Genomic DNA, 24,769 nt, shown 5'->3' on the forward strand with positions numbered 1-24,769 from the left:
GCCCCCGCTGGGACCCGCCGCGACGAGACCGCAACAGGGGCCTTTTGCTAAATGCCCTAGAAAAACAAGGGCGAATGCGGCACCGCGGTGCGCAAAGACGCGGAAGGAGGCGCGGAGAGCGGCTCCCTGCAGCGCCTCCGGCATGGCGCCTCCCGCCCGCTCGGACTACACTTCCCATGATGCACTGTGGCAGCGGCAGGGCGCTGCACATGCGCACGCCCGGCAGCTCTGTCCCACACTCCTGCGGCGGGTTTGTTTCCGGGCAGAGGTCAGAGGTCCGTACGGAGTGCTGGGGGTTTCCGGGGTGCGGCGTCCCTGGGCCACGGGGCGATGGATGAGGATGGGCTGCCCATCGTGGGCTCCGGCATTGACCTCACCAAGGTACGGGGCGCGGGCCGCCGTGGAGGCCGGAGCCGGCCCGACCGGGCCGCGGCTGCACTGGCCCTGGTGCTGGGCGAGCCCCGTCTCCCCGCCGCCGCAGGCTCCGCGGGAGGGTGGGGGACCCCCGCCCCCATCGCGGCCGCCGCCCGAGGGGCGCAAAGTGTTAAGCAAAAGTAACTTCGCCTGCAGCGAAGGCGCAGGCCGGTAAGGCAGGTTGCCTCGTTTTGAGCTGTGTCTCCGAGGGGGCAACCTTGCGCTTCTCCAAAGGCGCTTCGTTGCAAGTCACAGCGTTGTATCTAAGGGTTAAACCGTGTCGGTCTCAGTGCTGCGGAACAAACTCTGTGCAAAGCTACCTATTCTGGTCTTTTCGTGGCCCAGAAAAGCATGTTGCCAGCTTTGTTTGTGAAATGTCAAGCATAAGGATTGGATGGTTCCAGCCCTGATGATTTCCTTCCATCCATGTTCCCATCCCATAACTTTCCGATAAGGCTTTGACCACTGTTTGATGCTTTTGGAACTACAGAATTGAACTTTAGCAGATCCTGGACTACAGGTGAACAGACTGAAAGCTGAAATGATAGTAACAACAATCTCACAAAAAATCAGGATGTATTAATTTTGGCAAAGTGTGGTGGATGGCTGCACTGACAGGGGGGAGTCCAGCAAAGAAGTGAAAGCCGTAGGTGCTTGCTGAATGACTAGTTCTGTCATTGTAGTCATACGCTAATTAAGACAAACTGTTGTTCAGTGCAGCAGAAGCTTCACCACAGATGTTTTTCCTTGTAAGTCCTCTGCTTGAATCTGTTAAGATAGTTCCATCATGTAACTTCTTATGTGAAATTTAAGACTTTAACTTTTCTCCAGCTGTTAACCATGAAGTCCTATAATTTTATATGGAAATATTTGTGTGAATGTTCGTGATTTGGATCTTTTATAATGGCTTAAATAAAAATGCCAGCTATTTTATGTTTGTTGCAAGTGAACACTACACCTTTTCTGACAAACATAGCCTTCTACCTTTTAGCCTGAAAAGTAGGTGTGCATGAATCTCTCACTTGGGAGAGGATTTAGGATAGTCTTGGCTTGAAGATAATTTAAAAAAGAAAAAGTATAGGTATCCAGTAAAGACAGACAGAGATTTCATTACTCTTCATTTTTGATTGTGATCTGTTGATAACAGTTGTAACTGAGTACTTGTATGGATGGCCAAGTTTTCTTTTTCCTCATTAACTTCAGAAGGAGAGGTTCTGACCTGCTCTCCTTTTTTTTTTTTAATTTTAATGCTGGTTTACAGGGATTTTCACAATTTCATTCAAAAGCATTTTCTTAAATAAGGTAATGGTCCTTAAGTTATGTCGATGTTCCCTTTTCCATGTGTCCTGCAACTTTTCTAGTATGATGTTAGTAAGATTTTTAGTGAAAAATAATTTCTGTATCTATAAGCAATGAGTATACATATATATATATATTTATATATATGTATTCATAACAAGCACACTTAATGCTTACTTCTAAAATAATTACTTCTAAAATAATTACTTCTAAAATAATTCCAGTTTTTTGTAACTATTTCAGTCTAGATGTGAGAATTGACACCTATGTATAAGCTAATTTTCTTATATTGTTTAATGCAGGTTCCTGCTATTCAGCAGAAAAGAACTGTAGCATTTCTAAACCAGTTTGTGGTTCACACAGTGCAGTTTCTCAACCGATTTTCTACTGTTTGTGAAGAGGTATGTTTATTTCCTGTCTGTCAATTTATACAGATGAAAAAACAAATTCTAGAAATGAGAGCCATTCAGTTTGATATGCTTCACTGTGAATTGACCTGGTAGCTTAAACCAGAAAATTTAGTCTGTTTAATGTTTCTCTTGAGTAGAGACGTAAGACAGATTTGTTTTTTTCCAAGTTATCCGTGTGAACTGCTGATTGTACCAGACTGATAACCTGTTTCCTTAAACTTCTGCATTTGGCACAGTCTTTGGACTTTCTGATACATGGACTTTTTTCTGAGCAGCTCCATTTGTGGATATACTCTTCTTTTGGAAGAAGAATGCTTTATTCCTGTGGTGCTGAATGTACTTTGAAAGTCAGTATCCCTCTTAGCTCATCCTAAGATGCACATCAAAATTTTCTTGCAAATATTTTCCACCTTTATTTTGAAAGGATGATATGTTAAGCTCTGAATGTAAATGATATTCATGTGAAGAAAAGACATTTTTGGCAAGTAATTAGCATGGAACATGAGGCAGTTGATTCTAGTGTTTCCTCAACAAGAGGAAAGTGAAAACAGTAAATGCTGACAAGTTTTTATGGTGAATTTAGTGTCAAAGAAAACATACCAGACTGACAGTACTAGAATTAGTCACAGAACAGACCCAGTGCTTCATCCGTGGTAGAAAGGTTGTTTCTAATGTGACTTAAGCTTAACTTTTTTATCATTAGGGGTTTTTTTTGTAACTGTTCGCTCGCTTACTCAACAAAGAGTACTATACAGCCCTAGCCAGCGGCAATTGTCATATCCAGTTAGACTAAGCCATTTAATCTGAGAAATTTTGTTAGAGAAGGTTTGATTCAACCCCCTGACTAGTATAAAATTTGGCTGCCACGTCAACATATGGGGCTTCAGAGGAAAAAAGTAAACTTTTTTCTGGATTTTTAGCTTGTTTCACTTGATATGTGTCTACCTGCCTGATGATGATGTTGTCAGTTGTCCAAAACTAAACTGTCATGTGGTCTCAGTATTACCTGTTACATAGGCCCTTTGAAAATTCTATATATACCTGTATATGGAGCCATCTTGAGTGTGGAGCAACACTATGAAGTCTAATTAAAGTCCATATTTTGAATTGCATAAATAAGTACTTAGTAAAACAGTTTCTTAACCTAAATGTGTTGTTACCCAAGAGACGAAATGGTTGCTTTATGAACTCCATGAAAAGTTTTTGTATTTATGAAGTACAGAAGTGTTTTGAATGTCAAAGGTCCCGGTGTAAATCAACACAAGTCAGGAAATTCAAAAATAAGGCTGACAGCATTCTTAACTCTAAATTTCTTGGCTCTGGTGTAGTCAAACTAGACCTGTAAAATTATATAACAATCTTTTGTGCATGCTTCCTCCTCTTCCCCAAATACATGCAGAGCGTATAGCTCCCTTCAGAACGAACTAACTCCCCTTTGAGAACAAAGAGCCATCTGTAAACAAGTCAATGCACTATCCAAAAAGGCTTAACTTTTGTCAATCTCTTTTTACTTTTCTAACACATTGGCAGAACTGCCATTTTCTTAGGGTGTTAAAGTTCAGCTTATGAGCCAGGCAGAGTCTTGCCAATGTGCCAAAAAACTGTCAGAGTGGTACATATCTGCCAGCCAGCATGCTAGCCAACTTCACTTGGACAGGTCTGGTAGAGTATGGTTATGATTAGTTGAAAGAGTGACAGTTCTTATAGAGAAATTTAGAAAAACATTGCATTATTTTTTAAAACGTGTTGATGAAATTTGATTGCGGTGCACATGGAGCGTATAAAGCTTCTGGTTCCTTCTGGCTCACCGAGTGTTTTGACTATATATGACTTTCATTCATCTCCTGTATTCTTTATCATATTTTTATTTTTCTGTGTGTGTTCGGTTACATACACATCGTATCTTTTCATCTTTCACATTTGGAAAGAAAGAGCTTTGAAGAAAGTTATTTTGGTAACTGTGAGAGTACAGTTGTCTACCATTATTATCTGAATGCCCAAAGTCATATCCTATTTGCTTTGGCTTTCTTTTTGTATGTAGTTTCTGTCTTCATTTCTGTCTGTCATTATTTGGGGAACCAAACTGTAGTAAAATTATTTAAAATGTGAACCATTGTGGCTACTGCACTACAAAAGGGATGTTGCCATTGCTTCGTTTCTTTTATAATAATGTTATCATCTTATTTACACTCTGGCTTTAACAAGTTGAAGCCAAAAGTGATTTTATTTAATTATATATTCCTTTAGCTAAATGTGAACTGTATTATATGTACAAGTGGATTGGGAGAGTGTTTTCATGTCTTAATTGTTTTCTATCCTAGAAATTGTCAGCACTCTCTCTCCGTATCCAACAAATTGAAACAACACTCAACATTTTGGATGCAAAGGTTTGTACGTGTATAGACTTTGTGTTTTAACAGTGATAGCTTTCTAGATTACGTAAACTAGTTTTCTTTTAATAGTCTGAACTGAGCAAATAAGTTTTCCTAAGGATCAGAAAAAGCTAATACAAAAGGCTATGATGGCAAATATTCACATTGCATGCCTGACCACTTCCATTTTATAACATTTGAACATATAGTTGACGTGGAAGAAAGGAACAGATAGCATGTAGTACAGATGTTGGGTTTGTCTCTGTCAGGAATATAGAACTGGAAAGGAACATTTGGATCATGAAAGGGCAACTGGAGTACATGGCAGCTTATTTATGTTGAGTTTATTGATATGTTTTTTAGAAGAGAAGGGAAGAAATTTTTCTGATACTAAAATACGCAACTTGCATTACAAAGTTGCAGTATGAAGCTGCACTTGCCATGCAAGCTGTGGCAAGAAGTTCTTGTCCCCTATGTAAGACAAAAGTATCTTTGTAAGTATTACCGCACTTTTAACCAGCTCCATCCAGAGTGAGTAGCTAGATAGATCCCTTATAAAGCTTTTGATTTTGAAATGTGGCCTAAATTACATCTAAGTTGATGCAAATGTGTCTGAAGAGTGTATGTTCTTTAGCTAAAAGTGTGAAAGGATATAATTTATAGTCATGTATTATCATTTAATTAGCTAAAAGAGAAAATGCATTGTAAAATCCTTCTTCCATTAATGTTGGAAGCAATTTCTGTTGGCTTCTGTGGGAGCAGCAGCGGGGAATTTTTGAAACTGTTCGTTAAGATCTGTATGAGAAAAATACTGTAGTAATACAAACAGCAGTTACTAACATTTATTTCAAAAACATTAGGAATGATCAGTACTGATAATTTTTTCAAAGTTCTTTATAATCATGCTAAATATAGAATTTCCTTTGGATAAATATCCAATGTATTTAATATCTGCAGTCTCAACATTTTCTTAAAAAAAGTGAAAGACAGAAAATTGCAAAATCTTTAACCAGTCACCCATCTGTTCACTAATGGAGCTGTTCTTGCTGTGATTTCTTTCACTGTAGAAGAAGTAGCAGAGACGATGGCACGGCTCTTGCATGGTTGACATGTGCCATGGTAAAATGCTAAGAAGCTGTTAAAGCCTTTCCTGCACTGTAGGTCTGTGTTAACCACAAAAGCTGCAGTGGAGAGATTTTGGTTTTTTTGTTGTAGAAGCCATTTGCATAGGAAAAATCTTTCTTTTTTCATTAACCAAAATACCAAAACTAGTGATAAATTTACCAAGTGATACAATTTTACCAATGTGAAACTGATCTGTGGAATACATGGTAAGCAGCAGACTGCTGACTTTCTTGTACACCTGTACTTATGATACACTCATTGTTTATTTAATGATGTCTTGTGCATTCAGTTGTCCTCTATTCCTGGCCTAGAAGACGTCAAATTTGAAGTGTCCACTGTAAATATGAATAGTGTTACAAATGGTCCTGTTGCACAAGCTACTACAGATGAACAGACAACTATATCGCCTCAGTCTGGAGTAAGTAATGAAACACAAATGAAATATTGAAGGAACATACTTCTCCCTGTCAAGTTTCTAATCTGATTTAAAATGGATGGAAGAAGCAACTAGTGAAAGAGGGCAGTCCAGCCAACTATGAAGCTCTAAAACTATGTTTTTCTTTAATGAAAGAATTTTAATGGGTGATTACTTTTAAGGCAAAAAGGGTAAACCCTTTTTTTTAAATTGTATAGCTTAAATAGTTAGAATTAACTCAATTCTTATGATAAATAATTCCTTCCTCTTTTTTAAATCACAGTAAAATATGATAATGCGTTACATCAAGGGACTGGAAGGGTCATGAATGAAAACAGTATTTCACATCCCATAACTGTAATTCTTTTAACCTTTCTTTAGAATATTACCTTTCAGGACAAACTGAAGTTTCTAGCATAATTATTTTAAAGATGTTATTACAGTGAATGTTTTCTGTTTGTTATCTCTATGTTCACAAAATGACAGTTTATAAGTGATCAAAATTAAGATCCTGTGCCTGCAGTGAAATTATTGGTTTTTTTAACCCAGCTTTAACTACTCTGATCACCACTTGATGAAGTAAGACTTCCTGGCTCTCATTTGTAGATGGACAGTGACAGTTCTTATAGAGAAATTTAGAAAAACATTGCATTGTAGATGGACTTCTTCTCCCTATTTCCTGTTGCGATAACTCTTCTCTTTCAGTTCCAGTCTTGGCTCATTCTCTCATTTGGTGAAAATTGCTGTGAAGCAGCAACAGCTCAAATATTAAAAACCCCACACAGACTGTTGCCTTTCCCTGTGTATTAAGCTTGTAACTCTAGATTTATTTGCAGCCAGAAACATGGAAGACAAAATGCACAGTTAGCATTGCATGTTTCAATCACGTCAGAGAATGACTAGTAGTTATTTTATTTTCTTTAAAATTTCCTCCTCCTCTCAGATGTTACTGTGAGGATATGTACTCCTGAAGACACATTTCCAATTCTACTTTCAAATGGTTTGTTTATTAGCTAATATATAAATAATATAGATTATTAGCTAATATATAAATAATATAGATAGTTGTAGTTTTGTGTACTACTGCTACTGTAGTGTTATTTAGTATTATTACCATTATAGTGCTACTCTAGTTGTAGTAGCAGCAATTTTATGTTGTCTTTTATATAGTACTATAGCTCTTTGTCATTTTTCTAAGTCTGTTAGAGACAAAATGACAAGTGAAGCTCATGTACGTTTTAATCTGGCTGACTAGAACTGTTACTTGGAATGTTAGCTGCATCCAGAATCTCTAATTAATAACTCTCAAGGACTCTTTGATTTTCTTATGTTATCTTTTAGAGCAATGGTTTATACTAAAAGGCTTAAGTATAGTTTAAAAGTTACGCAATCTATACAAAATACTTGTCAGGGAATGAAATGTTATGAGGAAAATGCATTGAACCACTAGGGGAGATAGATATAATCCTTAAAAAATGTCTTTCTCATACAGTGAGCATATAAATTAAACTCTGTTTTTTCATTAAATGCAAGGACATTAATACAGGCATATTATGGATTAGAAGAATGTCTTATGGCATTAGGTATTCACTGAATGTACTGTTGCTTACTGTGATCAATTTGGTGTGAATTGCAGAAGTCCAAAGAGAGAAGTAGCACTAGGCTGTATTTTTTTCCCCTCAAGGTACTGTTTTCTTGGTTGTTTTGTAGAAAGATACAATGATGTGATTAAAAAGATATGAAAGATGTGATAAAAAAGTATATTGGCATGAAAATACGAGCGAAGATAATACCTAGATTAACAAAAATAAATCCTAAAAATGAGTCAATAAGACCTTCCAAGAACAAACTTTTCGTATGTATGCACAGTTTAAGGGTAACTGTATCCAGATATTTTTGCCTTGGTTTTAAGATTAAAAATAGATTATTAATTAAAAGTTTTCTTCTTTCTTGCTTGACTATTTCAACTGCATAATCCGTGGAGCTCTATCACGTATAATCCTTTTGACTCAGACAGTATTGCCTTTGAAATCAGTGCTGAATTGTTTTTTTCAAGTATTGTGCAATAATTTTAAATATTTGCTCTATGTAGAAAATCATACTCGTAACAGTTCAATAATGAAAGAGCTGTTTTTAGAGTAATCATACATGTTGGAATTCTATAATATTATGAATATAGATCAGAATATTGTGATCTAAGAGAAGTTGCATTTTAAGTTACAAATTTTATAAATTGAAACTGCTTTGTGCTTCTGATCTACACATCTAAGCATTAATATATTATCTTCTTTGTATACAGCAGAACAATATACATGAAGAAGGGTTACAGAAAACAGAAGTAGTAACAGAAAATATCAGAACTGTTGCCAAGGATCCAAGATATGCCAGATATCTCAAAATGGTACAAGTGGTAAGTCAGTTCTCTAGCATTCTTTGGGAACTCCATTATATTTATGGTGAACTTTACACACAGCTCTGAGTGAGCACTAAAATCAGGAGACAAATACATTGCATCCATAATCTTTAAGCTAGGATAATATCAGAGCATTTCTAGCATATTTTCTCTAATAAATTATTTGATGCAGTATGTTCCGTCGGTTTAACACTAGTCCTATAAACCTGCTAATAAAGCAGTTGGGACAGCCTCAGGCAAGATCTTTCCTACAAAGCTCTGTCAATATACATGTGGACTGAAGATGTGGAGATGCATAAATGCAGACTGATGCTAGCTGGAGTCATAGAAGATGCCATTAAAAGTGTAGTTATTCTGGCAAAATTGTTATTCACTCCACAGAGATATATTATAGTTTGTTTTTACTGTAGGGCACAAAATGAAACTTTACTAGTGTAGCATAGAGCAGGATTGTTTAATATTCTGCATCACTATTCCTGTAGTGTTCCAAATACCGATACAAGATTTGCTCCCCTGCTTAGTTCCACTTCAGTTCGTTGTTACTCATGATGTAGGTTTCGTGTTTTCTTTTTCGTTTGTGGGCTTTTCTACAGATGAGTAGGAAATAAATGAGTGTAATCGCAATGTTCAAGTGTGTGAAAAGAAGTGAAGGGATGGAAAAATGAATCGGAGATTTCTTGGGGAAATCTTTTAAAAGCTCTTTTTTCACCTGTATCTTTATTTTCCAGCAATTACTTGAGATTTTTCTCTAAAGTATATATTAAAATTCTGAAAAATATGAATAACACATAGAATTGGGTAAAATGTTGCTTATGTTAAAACTAACTGCTTGGTTTCATTCCCTCTTCAGAGCAATTGTTAAAGTTGGTGTGTCTGGTACTTGGGATGGTGTTCCAGACATTTCTTTTCGTTTGAATCACAAATTGGCACTTTATGGATAGGTCATCGCAAACCATTTGAAGACCCTAGCAGTGGGGTAATGGCAGAGAGCAAAATGCCATGTTAGCATATTGAGTTAATGCCCGTCTTAAAAGTGGATGTGAAAGAGCTGGATAGTCTAATTACTTTGACTTTTTTTTGGTGACTGCTAGAGTGAGATCTCACTTTCCACATTTATCCTTTCTACTGGCAGTTTCTGGTGACTCCTCTGCCAGTTGTAAAGAGTGTGGTAGGAAAGTCAAACTAACATACTACAAATTAATGTGCATTCTTGTATTTGCCAAAGTGGTCTTCTCAAACAATGAAATATTTGAGTTAGTGTAATTTCTTTGCCTGAATTAAGCCTCTAGCTGAAGATCTGTTGGAATTATTCATTTATTTATTGCCCACAATATTTGTATTATTTAAGAGTTAGCAATCTGTAGAGATATTTCTTGTACACTGAGGATAGCTGTTCCATGAAATAGTAACAAACTCATTTTAATGGAGTGCAGTTGAGTGTGCTAAATTCATATTTTTCAGATGTACAACAATAATATTCAAGCAAACCTTACAAAAGGCAGTATCAAATTTGCAACAGTAAATGTACAGAGCATTTATTTTGACAGTGAGAGGAACACTCTAGGATTTCAGATAAAATTCATGTTTAAAATGCATATACTTCCATTGGATTCTAAACGTCAAACACAACTGCACATACTCCAAAGTACTGATTGGTCTGAATGTACCATGAATATAAATTGATCTGTGCTTTACATGGATCGAACTAAAAATCAGAAAGTGCTAGCCCTTTATGATACATGACCTCTTTCAGCACCACATAGTGCTGAAACTGGTTTTGCAACAAGACTGCTACTTGCACTGTGGCTTCTCCAGAACCTGCATAAGCTGAGCAAGTGAGACCAGGCTGGGAGCAGGGCTGTGGTGTAGTGATTTGGATTATTTCAAACTCTTAGCTGGGCAGAGACAAATGGGATGGGTCTTCACTGTTGGCTCCATTTAAGCAGACCTGTATTATCAGTGTAGTTAGTGTTTGTATTCAAAATAACTGGCCACTACTATTATTTTGTAAGATTTAGGATCATAATAGTGTTAGGCTCTGACTTTCCAGTTTAAAACTTAGATGTGAAGGATAAAGTAATTGCAGTACCCTACCTGTATAAAATTCTCAATGAATTTATTTGTTCTCCCTCAGGAAAAAAAAAGGACAGTGTTCAAGGGTATTTTGATTAAACGTAAGATTAGTTTTGTAGATCTATGATGTATGGAGGAACTGATAGTTTTGTTCCAGGCTACAAATGTGTACTTTATCTTTGAGATTAAATCTAATTTTTATTTAGACTGTTCTGGGATTGCAAATACTAAAATGACTTAATAATAGGGCAAAGTTACCTGCAGGGCAAAGTTAAGATTGTTTGGATGCCTTAACTGTATCTTTCTTATCATTGGGCTACATTTAAAAGAAATGCAAACTGAAATTTCTAGATTTGTAGTCTGTGGTTTGGGAAAAATTACAATTCTCCTAGAATAATTTTCTGCATTGTTATTAATAGAGGCACGTGTTCACATAATTTAATTTGGACTTCAGATTTAAAACATGGGGCTTTTTTTCTAAAAACATGGTTGCCTAAATTAAATAATTTATTGCTCTCTATTGCATAGCAAGTTTACATCCAGCTTTGATTTAAGCTAATAAAAGTCTGTTCCTTTCAAGTTTTTTGCTAGCATTGAAAGCTGCAGTTATTTCAGTCTAACCATAGTATAGTTACTGGCAATATAGCCAGCACACATCTCTTTTTACAAGCACGCTAAATTGTTGGTTCTCTCATACTCTCTTTTAAACATCTGCCTACAGGTTACTAAAGTATCAGGTTTTTTATTTTATTTTATTTTATTTACCAGTAATTATAAATCTCTGATATGAAGAGGAGAATGCTAACTATCTGAGTTACCATTAGCCCTACAGCCATGTTTGTATTAATCTTCTGTAGGAACGCAGGTGTTACAAGTGCTTTGAGGGACACAGAGTTTCTGTTTATGAACAAAAATTGTATATTTTCTTTAAAAGATGTTTAGGAAGTTAAGATGGCTGTGAATTCCTGCAAAAGCTGCCTTAAAAGTACTGAATTAGCAAGTATTATTATTTGAATAATCTCAATATTTCAGAAGCTTGAGTAGTGAGAAGTTAGGCTAGTATTGCACAGCTTCCTTTATTTTATAGTTAGTACAAAATTTATTTCCATTAAAATTTTTTAAGACAATTTTTTGTTCTCCTTAGAAATCTGTAAGCCTTAGGTCTGTATATGTTAAAGATCTTTCTCAAGTTGATGTGATCTTAAATTGCTCCCACAGTAGCTGTGAGACATGCTTGATTTTTGTTTAATTTATAAATCTAGTGTTTTGCATATTAGCATATTGATCAATTATATTTTTTCTAACTTTATCAGAGAACAGATCTATGTTTTCACCTTAGCCACCTCTGGTTTCCCAGAACAGCTTCTCCAGACAGGCCAAGAAAAATATTTTCTTCAGTCTTTACTTTTTAAAATGATTCTCACATATTTTGATGCATACAGTTTTGGAATCGAGCACTTTTCCAAACGAGAGCATAGAAACGTAGCAGTTCCAATCCATTCTTAGAAGTTCATATGCTGAGCTCCCTTTCACAGAGAGCAAATACTGAGTTCTGCTACGCCTGATCAGATGACTCAGTCTTGTTTTCACTTGGTATGAATTGATGCATAAACACTTCAGCAGTGACTTCTGAGTTCAGCTTACTGTAAGTGCTGGGTCGGGGAAAGGAACCCTAAGAGCAGCCAGGCATGGAAAAAAACCATCAGATAGTAAAAGATCGTTTGTAGGGACACACAATCCCTGGTGTTAGTCCAGATCTATCCTAGGAGAAGTGAATGTTTTAAACATAGTCATGAAATACACAAATGCTTTCTGCTTTGCAGTGTACATTAGGTGTGACTTACTGAGAAATTCTTTGACAGAAGTCTTGCCTCACAGCCATTTCAGAGGAAGATTTTTGCTTATATTCCTGTTAAATTGATAAAACTATGTCTTTGTGCTTTTTTGAAGTCTTAATGCAGAAGTCTTGATTGAGATTCTTAATGCGAATCTGCACAGGAAAATGCAGTAAAAGAACTAGCTTAGCTCTCGCTTTATGGTTACCTACTGCAACTGTCACTAGTACCACACGCTTCTCTGGAACGTTGGTCAGGGCTGCCTTTTTTATCCCCGTTTTACTTACTTTGGACAAATATATTTGTTCTGTACCAAAAGAGTCCCACTCTACTGCTCATTCTGAGGCCTCTCCTGTCTTTCCTAGACCACCGCTAGCTCTGTCCTGTGGAGATCAAAAATTGGATCCTTTTTTTCTTTTCCCTCCCTCTTGGCATGCAGTGGTCCAGGAGGTGGTTCTGATCCTCTGCAAGAGGGGATGGCAAAGCAGCAAGTTGTCTTTGAGCAACTCTAGTGGAAATATAGAAGTAGTTTGTTGGAATGGATCGTGTAAGATGACGTGGGTCAAGTTGTTCTTGCGTATCCGGTCCAGGGTGAGGATGTTTAGGTGTTGCTGAATAAAATAAAGTGCAGAAGCTGTGGAAGGATTTGCAGTGAGAGGAAGGAATTTTTCTTAACACGTACATACTTGGCTAAAGTCTTTCCACAAGTCAGAGAAGATTCAAACCTGACTGTACAAACACTTGTATTCAGAGGAATCACTTTTAAATTGTGCTTCTGTTCTCATGTCCTGTTTGCCTTTTTCTACATGCTTTTTAAAGATTTTTCCAATTTTTAGCACTGACTTAAGGTATCCTCCCTGAGCCATAGCTGATGCCTTCTCCTGCTTTTTCTGCTGCTTTATCTGTATCTTCAGTGTATCTGAGTTCTTGTCTTTCCAGCACAACAGTCCTCTGCTTTCTTTCTGTTTATGTGCTTTCTTCACATTCTCATCCATTCACATAGCTTCAGCTTACTGTTTTCATGCGCATGAATTGCAGTTATCTAGCTATTCCTGATTCCGTTCCCTCAACTTTCTCTGGACATATTGCCATAAATATAACATGGACTAAAGGGGCCTTTGATGTTTCCTAAGAGGTCTCTCCCATTTTAACTTTTCCTGCCACTTAAACTTGTAGTCGGCAGTAGCAGAAGGCGAATTGTTTCTACAGTCTGTGCCTTGCTATATACTCGATTAAACTCAGTCGTTTATTGCTTCTAGGTTCATACAGATGGCCACTGAGATTATCATCCCATGCTCTTGTTCAACAAGAGTGACATATCTAAATGTGTATGAAAGTCTAAAAGAACCTGTGGAATTTAGTTCATGTGTTTGTGACCAGTAGATTTATACTACTCCTCTCCTCCTGCGCAGGGTGTTCCTGTAATGGCAATACGAAACAAAATGATTTCTGAGGGGCTAAATCCAGATCTTCTTGAGTAAGTAATATATTCAACTTGTACCTTTCAGTAGGGCTAGAGTGCAACCATGTGTTCGAAAATTTTGGAAAAAATATCTGATTAGAAAGGCTTGTTTATGGTATTGTGAATCTAAATTAAAAGCATTAAAACAAGTTTTGAATTCTTCTATAAAGGCTGTTCTAGGATTTTATTGGTCATAAAGAGAGTCATCAATACCAAAGGAGGAGGGATGCAGTCTCAAGTGTGAGCTGTCTTTTCAATATTTTCTAGCCCAGGGCAAGACTTGGTAGATATGAGGGTGAGGTTGAGGTGTGGATGGGCAGATACTGTACCTTCCCAAACAAAAAGGTGCAGGTCTTTTCCATTCAAACTTGAGAGGGAGTAGAAAGACTCCTTCCATGCCAAGCACAGGTGATGCAGTTCCAGAAAGAGGATATAGCGATGACAAAGTGGAGAGCGTACTCTTTGATTGTGTGCATCTAGCAGTGGGGAATCAAATAACATATCAGCAGCCATTTTCACTGAACTGCTCTGAGCACGGTATGATGTTTTTCCCAGATATTTTCTTCCCATACTTTTATTTCAATAACTATCATCATTATAGACTAGTAAGAACAAGCTTTATTTTATTTTGCCTCATGCCTGAGAGACGACAAACTTTTCCAGATTCCATTAGCAGCTAGGTTGTGCAACCTGCCTTCAGCACTGACACAGAAAGTTAAAGCCAACAGTTCAAAACCATGGCTGTTGATTGAGGTAACCCAATGTGAAGAATACCAGTGAAGAATAGATACTTATTTTCAAAGCTACTTGTGTGGCCATAAGCGTGCATCTCAGGATTTTCTTACACTTGAGATTCATTTTAATTTTGCTGCACTGTTTTGTAGAAATTCTGTTAAAATGATCACAATGAAATATTAAATAGTAAGCTTCATTCGTACATAATAGCCACAAAACTGCTTGAAACACTTTTGCAGCCTCTGCAGAAATTGTCAGTGTATTAGAAAGTCTGTTTCTGCTTTCCAGTGAAGCCTTTTCATGTTTTGGAAAGGCTTATTCTGAAACTAACTCCTTTAGTAAAGTAAGCAAAAATATCAGAAAACTGAAGTTTTGTCATATGCTGAATCACTCCATCTCCCACCTATTTCTTGGTGTCTGAATATGCCTAAATTAGTTATTCCTTGTTTGATATTTTTACTGATTAAATGAGATATAAGAAACAGAATGGAACTAAGAATCTGTGCAAGTCCAAGATAGGATTATCAAAGATGGTTTTACTATGTGTGATATGATTATATTTTTCACTCTGTCTTCCTGGTCCATAACTTTGTGTAAGTGCTGCTATTCGTGTCTGGATGGGTTTTAACAGTAGATTAAAAGAAGATAATCTAATGCATCTAATTTCAAATGCTTTTATTTTTTAAGTAAGTATCTGCTTTTGTACTGTCTGTTTTGGAAAGAGTTAAGGAAGCAGAGTTATAACTGTGGATTGAGGCATACAGAATATGTTTGGGGTTTGGTCTCAGTCTGCCTGCAAGGAATCTGTGAAATAATAATGTTCAGGCAGATTTTCTTTAAATTGTTACAGATTTGAAACAGTATAGGCAGCCTACCTGGTTAAAGAAAGCTGACTATTTGAGAAGATGCACCATGTCTCTTTGAAAAACTGGTGTTATTTGAAAGATTTTTTTAATGTTTTACAGATGGTGGGGTAAACTTTTTTTTCACCTTCCTGCTTTCAGTAATTTAACTTTTTATGTGCCTTGCCATTCATGCCCCATTTCTTGAGTCTCTATGTTGATTGGGCCTGACCACTCAGTCCCAGCTGTGGGGTTTTGTTCTTTGAGTGAAAATTAGGAGAATTTACATGTTGCTGTATGTTGAATCACTTAATCCAGAGTCTCTCAGCTACTACTTGGTGACTGAATGTGTCCTTTCTGTGGCTGCAGAGAGATGCTAGTTCTAGTAGGATGGAATCATTTATGGTCTTTCTTTGGCTGTTTTACTGTTGCTGCTGTTTTACCTTCTGCCTCCTTTCTGCTCTTTTCACAGAATTCGAGAACTGCCTATTTTACTTAGCTCTCAGTTTATCTGTTTTTAACTTCTGTTTCTTATCCTGCCTCTCTTGTCTGTCTACAATTCCAGGAGATTTTGTCTTGCCCTCCTGAACTACAGAACTGCTATCTTTTTTTCCTTACCAGAGGAGAGTTTTTGCACTGGTCTCTCCAGATCACATATCTTTGCACAGCTTTTCTGTTTTGTCATTACCATGACAACAAGGAATAATATTGTGAAGTGGTATTTGCATGAGAAAGCAAAGGCTTTCATAATTTATTTTGGAGGTGGGCAAGAGGGGGAGAAAACTCCTTTACAGTTCTTTAATACACTTCTCACTTTTGTACCAAAATGTTTATAAACACTTTAAATATACCCTGGGATTTCCAACAGAGGAAATACAATAAGCAGAGCTTAAGTTGGAAAAGAAATTCTCTGGCATGACACAGAGGGATATAATGCACAGATAAATGTCAACAGGACTAACAATGTAATTATCGGCTTAGTTTAAAACTTGGCATTTCTCTAGAGAGAGCAGTAACCTATGACATAAGAAGCTAGTTTTCATGAAGACCATTCCTCCGCTTTCCTAAGTATAATTGTGTGTATGTTTTGTACATTGGTTTCTGACTTTACCACACTCAGTTTTGCCTGTATTGTCAAACTTATTACATACTTAGGAGGGAAACTCCAGGGAGAACCAGGGTCTTCGGTTGGTAGTATTAGCTATTCTGTAGGTGCCTTGGTTCCCTCCTCTTCATCCCCAGTAGACTCCATGAGCAAATGTTTTGACATGATGTTACAGATCCATCTTAAATATTCTCTTCAAAACTAGATACAAGAGGTCTGATCATTTATATTCAATAAAAATCCCATGGCTGCTCTTGCATGTCAAATTCAACCCAGTGTTCTAGCCAAATTCCACTCTGAGTAATTCTTTTTTGCTTCTCTAAATTATCCCTAAAGTTTTAGTTGGATACAGTATTGTTCATTTCCTGTCTTATTTTTTCATGTACTATTTACACTGCTTAATAGTGTACAGCATGTTCCTTTCAGCCCTAGAACCTCTGAAGATTAAAAAAAAAATTGAATTAATCAGTATTGCTTGTTTTAAACTCTTTGTTCAAGTGTTAGCCGTTTCTTAGTGATCCACCATTGTTTCTGATAACCTCAAAGGTGTGCCTTCAAACTGAGGTCTACAGAGTTTTGAAGTCCAGTGAGTTACAGTTTCTAGTGTTCATCTTTCAGTTGTAGGTGAAGCAACACTGATCAGGTATGTGTTTGTAAACTCTCAACAGTTCAGGTGTTAAATGTTTTGGATATAAAGTACATGCAATTACAGTAAAAGGCATTAAATATACTAAGCTACCTGTGTTCTCAGCCACCTTCTAGGATTTACAACATAGAACTTTTCTGTTGCCTGCAGGACCCCAGATGCTCCTGTGCCTGCTTGGGGAGATGACGGGAATGCAGAAGAGAATTCTGATAGTGAATCTTCATTTAGTGACTAAAGAGACTGGTTTCAGCCTTTGGAAACTTCTGTTAAGTGCTAATATGTTTGAAGCTCTAGCAGAGAATGTTATGCTTGAGCCACATGGATGATGATTTATCTGACAGCTTTTCTTAGCACTCAGATCTTCCATGTTCTCTCCCAGAAAGTTTGAACAGGCAGGATGTTCGACCTGAACCTTTCCACCAGGAGAATTAATCATGAGATCCTTGCAATTGTTGATAGTGCATTATTTCAGATTCTTTCTGATTCCTCTGAAATTACTAAAAATTCCACACCTCTGAAACTCTAGTTCTCTAAGACTGCATTGTGGTCATTATTAGACTTTCTATGTAGCACTATTAGCGTAAGTTGACATCTTTCTGTTCCATAACTTACAAGTAGAATAACTTTTCAAATGAAATTGTTAATTGTAAACTGATGAACTGCAGTTTTTTATGATATACTGTATATTGAAGTGATAGTACAAGAATTTCACAGAAGAGTCAGCTATCATATGGTGATACAAATCAGTGATGTTCTGTTTGGAGAGAAATTGAACTACAAGTGGAAAAATACACTTAAAAATCTGAATCTATTTTCAAAATGTCTATTGCTATTCAGTTTCACTTCAGAGTTTTTACAGAAATTCCTGCTCTATAGAAAAGTTGATTTATCAGATTCATGTTACAGTGGTGTACAAAGCAACAAATGTTGCAAGATTGTTTTGAAAATGGCACTGTTGAAGTGAGCGACTGGGAGATTATTAATGGAATACCTGATTCTCACTGCTTGTTCACTGTCATACGGGTCAGTAGAAGCCACTTTCTGACAGCCATTTGGCTCATTTAAAATGAGCTGTGGCTATGCAGTTCACACAGGATAAGAAATCACCTCCAGGTTGGTGCCATTGGTGGTAATTTCCGCAAAGAAGCCAAAATTCAATTTAGGTAATGATAAACTTCCTCACCACCTCTTGAAGTATGCATTGGCGAACAATGTGAAGAACTCACTCAGAGCCTGACTAACCCACAAGTTGGATCATCTCTCTTGCCTTCAAAGTACTTAATTTATGACATGAGTCAAAAATGACATTTCATTAAAGAATCTGCTTTTATTTAATTTATTCCACATGAAATTCTTCGCTTTCTATTTGAATTCCTCAGATTACTGTGATTATACCAGAATGCTGTGGGCCAGGCAATCATTCACTTTCTGCTATTTCACATTCTTCCTGAGAGCAAAAAAGACTAAAACTGTAGCTCTGAATATATACATTTGTTAACTTTTATGACTAAGTCATTATCTCCTCTTTTAGTTATTTATGCCACTTCAATAGATTAACTATTGTTTTTCTGTAACTTAAGCATAGCTCCCGTTTAAGTCTAGCAGGCATAATTTAGCTCTTCATAACTTGTATATCAAAATAATACATGAATCCCTAGAAAAGCGTATATGCACTAGAGAATGTCTAGATGTGGTATTTCAGTAAAGAGTTAATTATTACTGAACACTTAACAGAAGTGTTCAATAACTAACACTTGGCAAAACTTGGCAAGTATTAACATATTAGCAATAAATATTTCAAAAGTAAATGTTGTAATGGTATTTGAGAAACCACATGTTAAAATACTGGTAACTTTATGAAATCTATATTTGAAAACTCATTGAAGCAATCTGTATAATTAAAATTATGTTTTGTAAACCAAAATTGTGGCTCTGCTTTGTTCCCATATGCTGTTTTAAACAGGATTATGAAAATTCTTCTGGAGTCCCTGTAATTATGTCATGTTTCTCCAAGTCTAGTTATGCTGAAGTTGTATCAATCTGTTGCTGAAGTGTTTTGAAAATAGGGGTTTAAAGTTTGACCTAAGCCATGTCAGTTGTCTGACTAGAGGAGAGCTGAATACTTCATAGCTGCTATGACCTAAGCCATGTCAGTTGTCTGACTAGAGGAGAGCTGAATACTTCATAGCTGCTATTCTAACAAGAAACTTTAAGCAAGACTGAAATTAATGAGAAGGGTATGTTTGATACTGTAAATCATGCTGTTTCCTTACATATGTTAATATGAGCTTAAGAGTTGACGTTAGGCATAGTAGTTAGTTTTCTCTTAATAAAAAAAGTAGGTTAACGAAGTGTATTTAAGGAAGTATGACTTCTACTGTTTGTCATTTTGAAGAAGCTTTTTCTATGAGGTAATTTTAGTCTGAAGAGATCAAAGCTGATTGTCTGCTGCACCACTGTGGATGCATTATGTGAAATGAAACAGGAAGCCTCTAGCCCACAGTTGCTTGTTATAATAAGGAATAATTAACTGGTAATTACATATATATGTGTCACAGAAGTAGCAATTTTGCTAGTAGGCATGCTGAAGTAATTGTTTAAGAATTGGTTCTTTGCAAGGCAGCTGTTTACCATGGAATAGTGCAATCTTGGTAGGCTTGCAGAAATCTTAAGACAAATCTTGCCACTTTGTCTTGTCTTCCACTTCAGCAGTGCCACACTAGGCTGTGAAAATCCAGCTGTTTGAACTGCGGGGATCCAGGGCAAAGAAAAATAAATCCTTCCCTTCCACCTTCAGTGCATCAGTAGCCATCCTTCTTTTGATATCTTCAGAACCTCTGAACACTGAACTTCTCTGTTCCTGCCAGCTTCATCTGTTAAACACATCCCTGTTCTCTTAAACTGTAGCCAAGTTCAATTTGAGATGTTTCAGCTTAGGACACATGCTGATACAAGAAGTTATTAAATATGGGATGGTTGATTTGAGACAGAATTATGTCAGCTGTTCTAGTCCTTGATCTGCAGCAGTTTTCTAGTGAGCTGCCGCTAACCCAAGAAGCTGGAAAGTCCTTGACCACAAGCTAAATACTATAGGCAGCGAATATTCCAATGTGCTCATTATTTGTCATCTGTTTTGGAGTAGAAGATGGAGGAAGTGTTTCAACTTTGCTGCATAGTAATCTGATATACATAGTCCTTTCAAGGCGAGAAGTCCATTCTTAAGTTACTTGTTTTTAAGAAGCTTCCAAAAGCAATGAACTGTTGAAAGATGCAGTATAGAATAAGTAAGATGCATCAGTCATATATGCATGTAATATACCGAAATCATACACGGATTTAAGATCTCCATCCAGGGCAATATTACAACTTATAGGCATGAGAACTACTTCAGCTTTTTGCTGGAATAACTATTGACATAATAAAAATTATGATGTAATCAATGTTTAAATGTTGGGGGGGGGTTACCCCATCACTACCTTCCTAATTTTGCAGATGAACAGGAATACAAAATGTGTAAAGATCACAATTCTTAAAGATATTACAAGTATTTTAAATGCATCTAGGTGCCTGAAGACTAGATGCATATCTGTATTTATGAAAGTCAAACCTCAGACAACCATCAAAGGCAAAACCAACATCTGTACAGGACAATGACTTCATACTGAAGTCCTAGTTTAGCACTATTAATCATTTTACCATCCTTTCTCAGCTCTCCTGTTCAGCTACATCTGAAAAGAAAACTGGTGATCTTTTTTGCAAGTTAAGCCTCTCCCTCTCTTTTTTCTTTCCAGAGCTTTTCCAGTGTTATATACACTATTGATTTAACTGTATAGTTTGAAATTCAGTGAAAAAACAGTCATAAGAAATTATAGGCTGTGCTTTGGAAAAGAGAATGTCACTAAGATCATCACTTCTAGTAGTGTCTGATGAAGCCAATTTTGCTTTCCATAGTGTTATGTAACAAGAAACTAAAGTTCATCACAGGCTTAAGCTTACTGGGAGTCTACTCCCCTGCTTTGTCATGTGAAAGTTGATACAAGGATACAATGGACTTATCTACAAAGCAGAATATGTATTTTCTTACTCTTCAGAAAAGCAGGTCAAATGCCTGCACAAATGCCCAACATGTTATTGTCATTATTCTTTATGTTGGTCTCTCCATTGACACCACTCTACAAGCGAAATAGGAAGGACCACATTAGCTCAGGCCTGTGACTTGCTTAGTGTTATGGTTCTCTCTCTGGTAATGATCAATACTGGATGCTTTAATAGAGTGTTTTATAATGTTGATTTCTGTATACCACTTTCCAACACCTCTTTAGCAAGGAATACTTTTGCGCTCTGAGATGATCGTTTGATCTTCTGGAGCTAGTTCACCTACTTTTAAAGAAGGGTAGAAGTAGGAAGTGGGGGGTGAACAGTAAAAATGAGGAGTGTCTGCTTTTCTCAGTTATTTTATCATTTGTTTTTTCCTCAGTGCTGTGGTTTGACAGTGAGCTGCCAACTAGTAAGAATGGAGACTTCTTCCAAGCAACCTTGAACAACATTAACTTGTTTGCCCAGCATGATGCCTGTTGTCATCAAAGGCAAAAGGTGTAAGTGTGGGCAGCCACTATTTTTGTAATAATTGATGAGCTGAGTAATGGTTCATAGTGCCTTGTCTTACCTTTGGTGTCGTTTAGGGAACAGCTGTGGTGTACAAAAGCTTGCCTGCACAAAAGCATCTGATAACATTGAGAAGAAAATTTCAAAGCAGCTGAATATACTTAAAATATCAGGGGTGCAGGGTTATTAATATCATTTTTCTCATTGTAACTTCTGTTTGCCTCTAACCTGGCTTTCATATGTACCTCCTATTCTAAATGTTAGGCTTTTGTTATTGTTCTTTCAGCCTCCAGGCATCCTTGCTCTTCAAACATTGTTGAGTTGGCCTGTTGCCGTAGTTTAAAACCATACAAGTCTCTTTCTTTAGAGCTCTTCCATTTTAAAGGGTGACTCTGATAGCTTCTGTATCATAGTTTAGTTGTGGAAAATGTGTCAGCCTGATTTCCTATCAAAATACGATCACTTTGTACGTGTGTCTGTTCTTAATTTTCCTCAACTTTCAGAACATGCTGTCTAGTTTCCGTCACATTTTGGTGGAGAGAGAGGAATATGTCTCAGACATTTGAGTCCCTAAGGTTTTGATGAAATAAGTCACTGGGCAGGAGAGAGAGATTGTAATAGCATTTGTGCTGAAGAAAAGCTGCAGCCTTGGCTCAAGCCTTCCTAGACTCCAAGTGATCAACATAAGAAAGGAGTGTTACAAAATACCCTTGTGTGCTCTTCCCCTACAGTCTGGTCCTCTGGCCCTCTCATCAGCCAGGAACCTTTAGACCTCTCTAGTTACAGACTGAACTCAATTCTAGGGTTGTCACATGGATTTTCTTTATTTAGGAAATGTGTCAATCAGCAGAACAGCACAGCACTGGTACGCTGCCAGGGAGACTATAACCAGTGGCAACCAAACTGTCCAGCAACTAGAATCTGAAGTTTACTAAGCATGGTTTCCATTGTTTCCAGCAGATTTTTATGAGCATAAAGTCATGGTCTGTAAACCTGCTGTAGGACATGTGCGCTTAGAGTTTGCATGTTAGAGGCCAAAGCCAGTCAGCTACAGGTTAGAGCTCCCCAGGAAATCAAATTCTGTTCATTTGCTTGAACGGCTTGCTTTAAGTATACAGCTATCGGAAAATATTTTAAAAGTTGCCCAGTTTGGATGAAAAGAGATGTCATGTTTTTGCAGAGACTGAAACGTTGGCAGAGGGGACAGAAACAATAGGACAGTTCTCTTCAGGAGTGATTTGTACTGTGCTCACAGTGGACCAGTCTGTGCTAGTGTTGTGTAATAGAATAGACAGAAAATCAGGTGGTAGTACAAACATTTTCCTTTTGACGTATCAACAGAGGGGTCTGCATAACAGAACTTGTCTTTCTCCTGTTCTGGACATTTTTTTTCCATTGTAGTTGTGTCTCTATCATCATACGTATCAGTACACACTACACTAGCTGTTTTTTCCAGGACTTGCCTCTCCTGGGTGCTCATCCCTGTACTCCATTGCCTGCAGCTGCCTTCCACAGGATTTCCAGGCATTCCAAGCAGCCTCAGCCACTGACACTACCGTGTACAGCTGCTCATATTCAGGCCTCAGCTGCCTACTGCACTGTGTGTTTCTAATCTCACTTCTTCCAGGGACCAAATTGCTCAATCTTGCAAATAGTGACATTGGATTCTTTCAGCAGCTGTCTTCGGTAGGGCAGTGTCATAAGAGCATCTTAGCTTCTTAACTGTTTTATTCACATACCGAGTGCACGATAAAGCTATCGTCACTATTAATGTCACGCAATCTGTTCAGGTACCAGCCATGCGGCTTGGAATGCCACACTTTGGCCGTTCTTCTTTATATATCCTTACTGTGTGAGACTTTTAGTCACCTGCCAAAAGTATCACCCTGCTGTAAGAGAGAAGCTTGTGATCAGCAGTCATTTCGGTCATCCCCTTCATGTTCCCCATGTGTCAGTTGAAAGCAAGTGTCCACCGATGCAGTATATGTTCTTTCTCAGTTAACACATGCACTTCATACTTAGCTAGAATCTGCATAGCAGATTCACATTAGTGCCAGTCTTCACTGGTCTTCAGTAGTTTTGCTTGATCTCTTTTTCTTTAGCCTACGTATGAAAATACAGTGAACTGGGGAGAAAGAAAGCATTTAGTACCTTGATCATGGATTGCATCTTTATCCTTAAATTTTGAAAGTGTTTATTTTATAAACTCTTTCATTTCACATAAATGCATCCCCACATATGCATTCTCACATGTTCTCTCCTAACTTTCCAGCATGTTCACATTTTTAATTCCAGTTTGCAACATTTTATCCATTCCTGAGCAAGGCACTTTCTTTATTTATGTCCAAGACCCAAACAAACAAAATTCTTTCAACCATCTCTCTGAATTACTGAAGAGATGACAGGAGAAAAAAGCAAAATGATTAAATTCTCTCCCACTTAAAATGAAAATTTTACTGAAGCTTGTTTTGTTACATAGGATTGTAGTGAAAACAGATGATATTTGAAACTTGGCTTTGAAACAGTCCTCTCTCCAGCCTCCACAGGCAACCAGACATTCTCCCTCTCCACGTCACTTCCAACAGCCTTTTGGTACAGAATATTTCCCTGTTTATCCTCCAGACAAATTATAATTGCTGGTCTGAAGTCATTTGTGTACGAAGAAAATGGTGTGTTGTCAACTCCAAATTCCACTATTCTCTATAAATCCTTTCTGTCATAAAGAATTAAATAAAATGATGACACAATTCATTGCATTTATTTCTTTTCTTTTAAAATATTAGGATGGCTGCAATGGAATCAGCTCATCAGTGGAAAGTTCAGTGAGCAGCATATCCAATTAACTTATTTAGGTTGACCCCAAGAGTTCTGGTAACTTCATATTACCCAAGCAGAGGGAGCTGAGGTGCAGCAGTAATGCTGATGCTAAAAGAGCAGATGTTGAATATGCCTCCCCTAATCTGCGTTCTTTACAAAATGAGTGTGAACCATTCATCAAAATGTTTAGCTTATTTTGAT

The 24,769-nt window shown here is 37.2% G+C and overlaps 1 protein-coding gene across 4 annotated transcripts; it reads left to right on the forward strand.

Moving 5' to 3' along the window:
• Positions 1-155: 155 nt before the first annotated feature.
• On the forward strand, positions 156-24,444 carry WASHC3 (WASH complex subunit 3). Of its 4 annotated transcripts, none has more exons than XM_026119797.2 (7): positions 156-381; positions 2,016-2,114; positions 4,445-4,510; positions 5,910-6,038; positions 8,338-8,445; positions 13,769-13,833; positions 17,297-24,444. In XM_026119797.2, the coding sequence occupies exons 1-7, from the start codon at positions 331-333 to the stop codon at positions 17,379-17,381; spliced, it is 603 nt and encodes a 200-aa protein (XP_025975582.1). In that variant the 5' UTR covers positions 156-330; the 3' UTR covers positions 17,382-24,444. The 4 variants fall into 4 exon arrangements, with proteins under 4 accessions (XP_025975582.1, XP_025975581.1, XP_064369874.1 ...); XM_026119796.2 differs by having other exon boundaries at positions 8,335-8,445; positions 17,297-24,068; XM_064513804.1 differs by lacking the exon at positions 13,769-13,833 and having other exon boundaries at positions 8,335-8,445.
• The last annotated feature ends 325 nt before the right edge of the window (positions 24,445-24,769 follow it).

Source organism: Dromaius novaehollandiae, chromosome 1, assembly GCF_036370855.1.
Source record: "Dromaius novaehollandiae isolate bDroNov1 chromosome 1, bDroNov1.hap1, whole genome shotgun sequence".
NCBI classification, from domain to species: domain Eukaryota; kingdom Metazoa; phylum Chordata; class Aves; order Casuariiformes; family Dromaiidae; genus Dromaius; species Dromaius novaehollandiae.

Excerpts from the sequence above, each read along its gene's own strand:
- WASHC3 (XM_026119796.2), top strand. The coding sequence starts at position 331 with ATGGATGAGGATGGGCTGCCCATCGTGGGCTCCGGCATTGACCTCACC. Across the intron at positions 382-2,015 it reads CCGGCATTGACCTCACCAAG|GTTCCTGCTATTCAGCAGAA; the intron begins GTACGGGGCGCG and ends TGTTTAATGCAG. Across the intron at positions 2,115-4,444 it reads TTTCTACTGTTTGTGAAGAG|AAATTGTCAGCACTCTCTCT; the intron begins GTATGTTTATTT and ends TTTCTATCCTAG.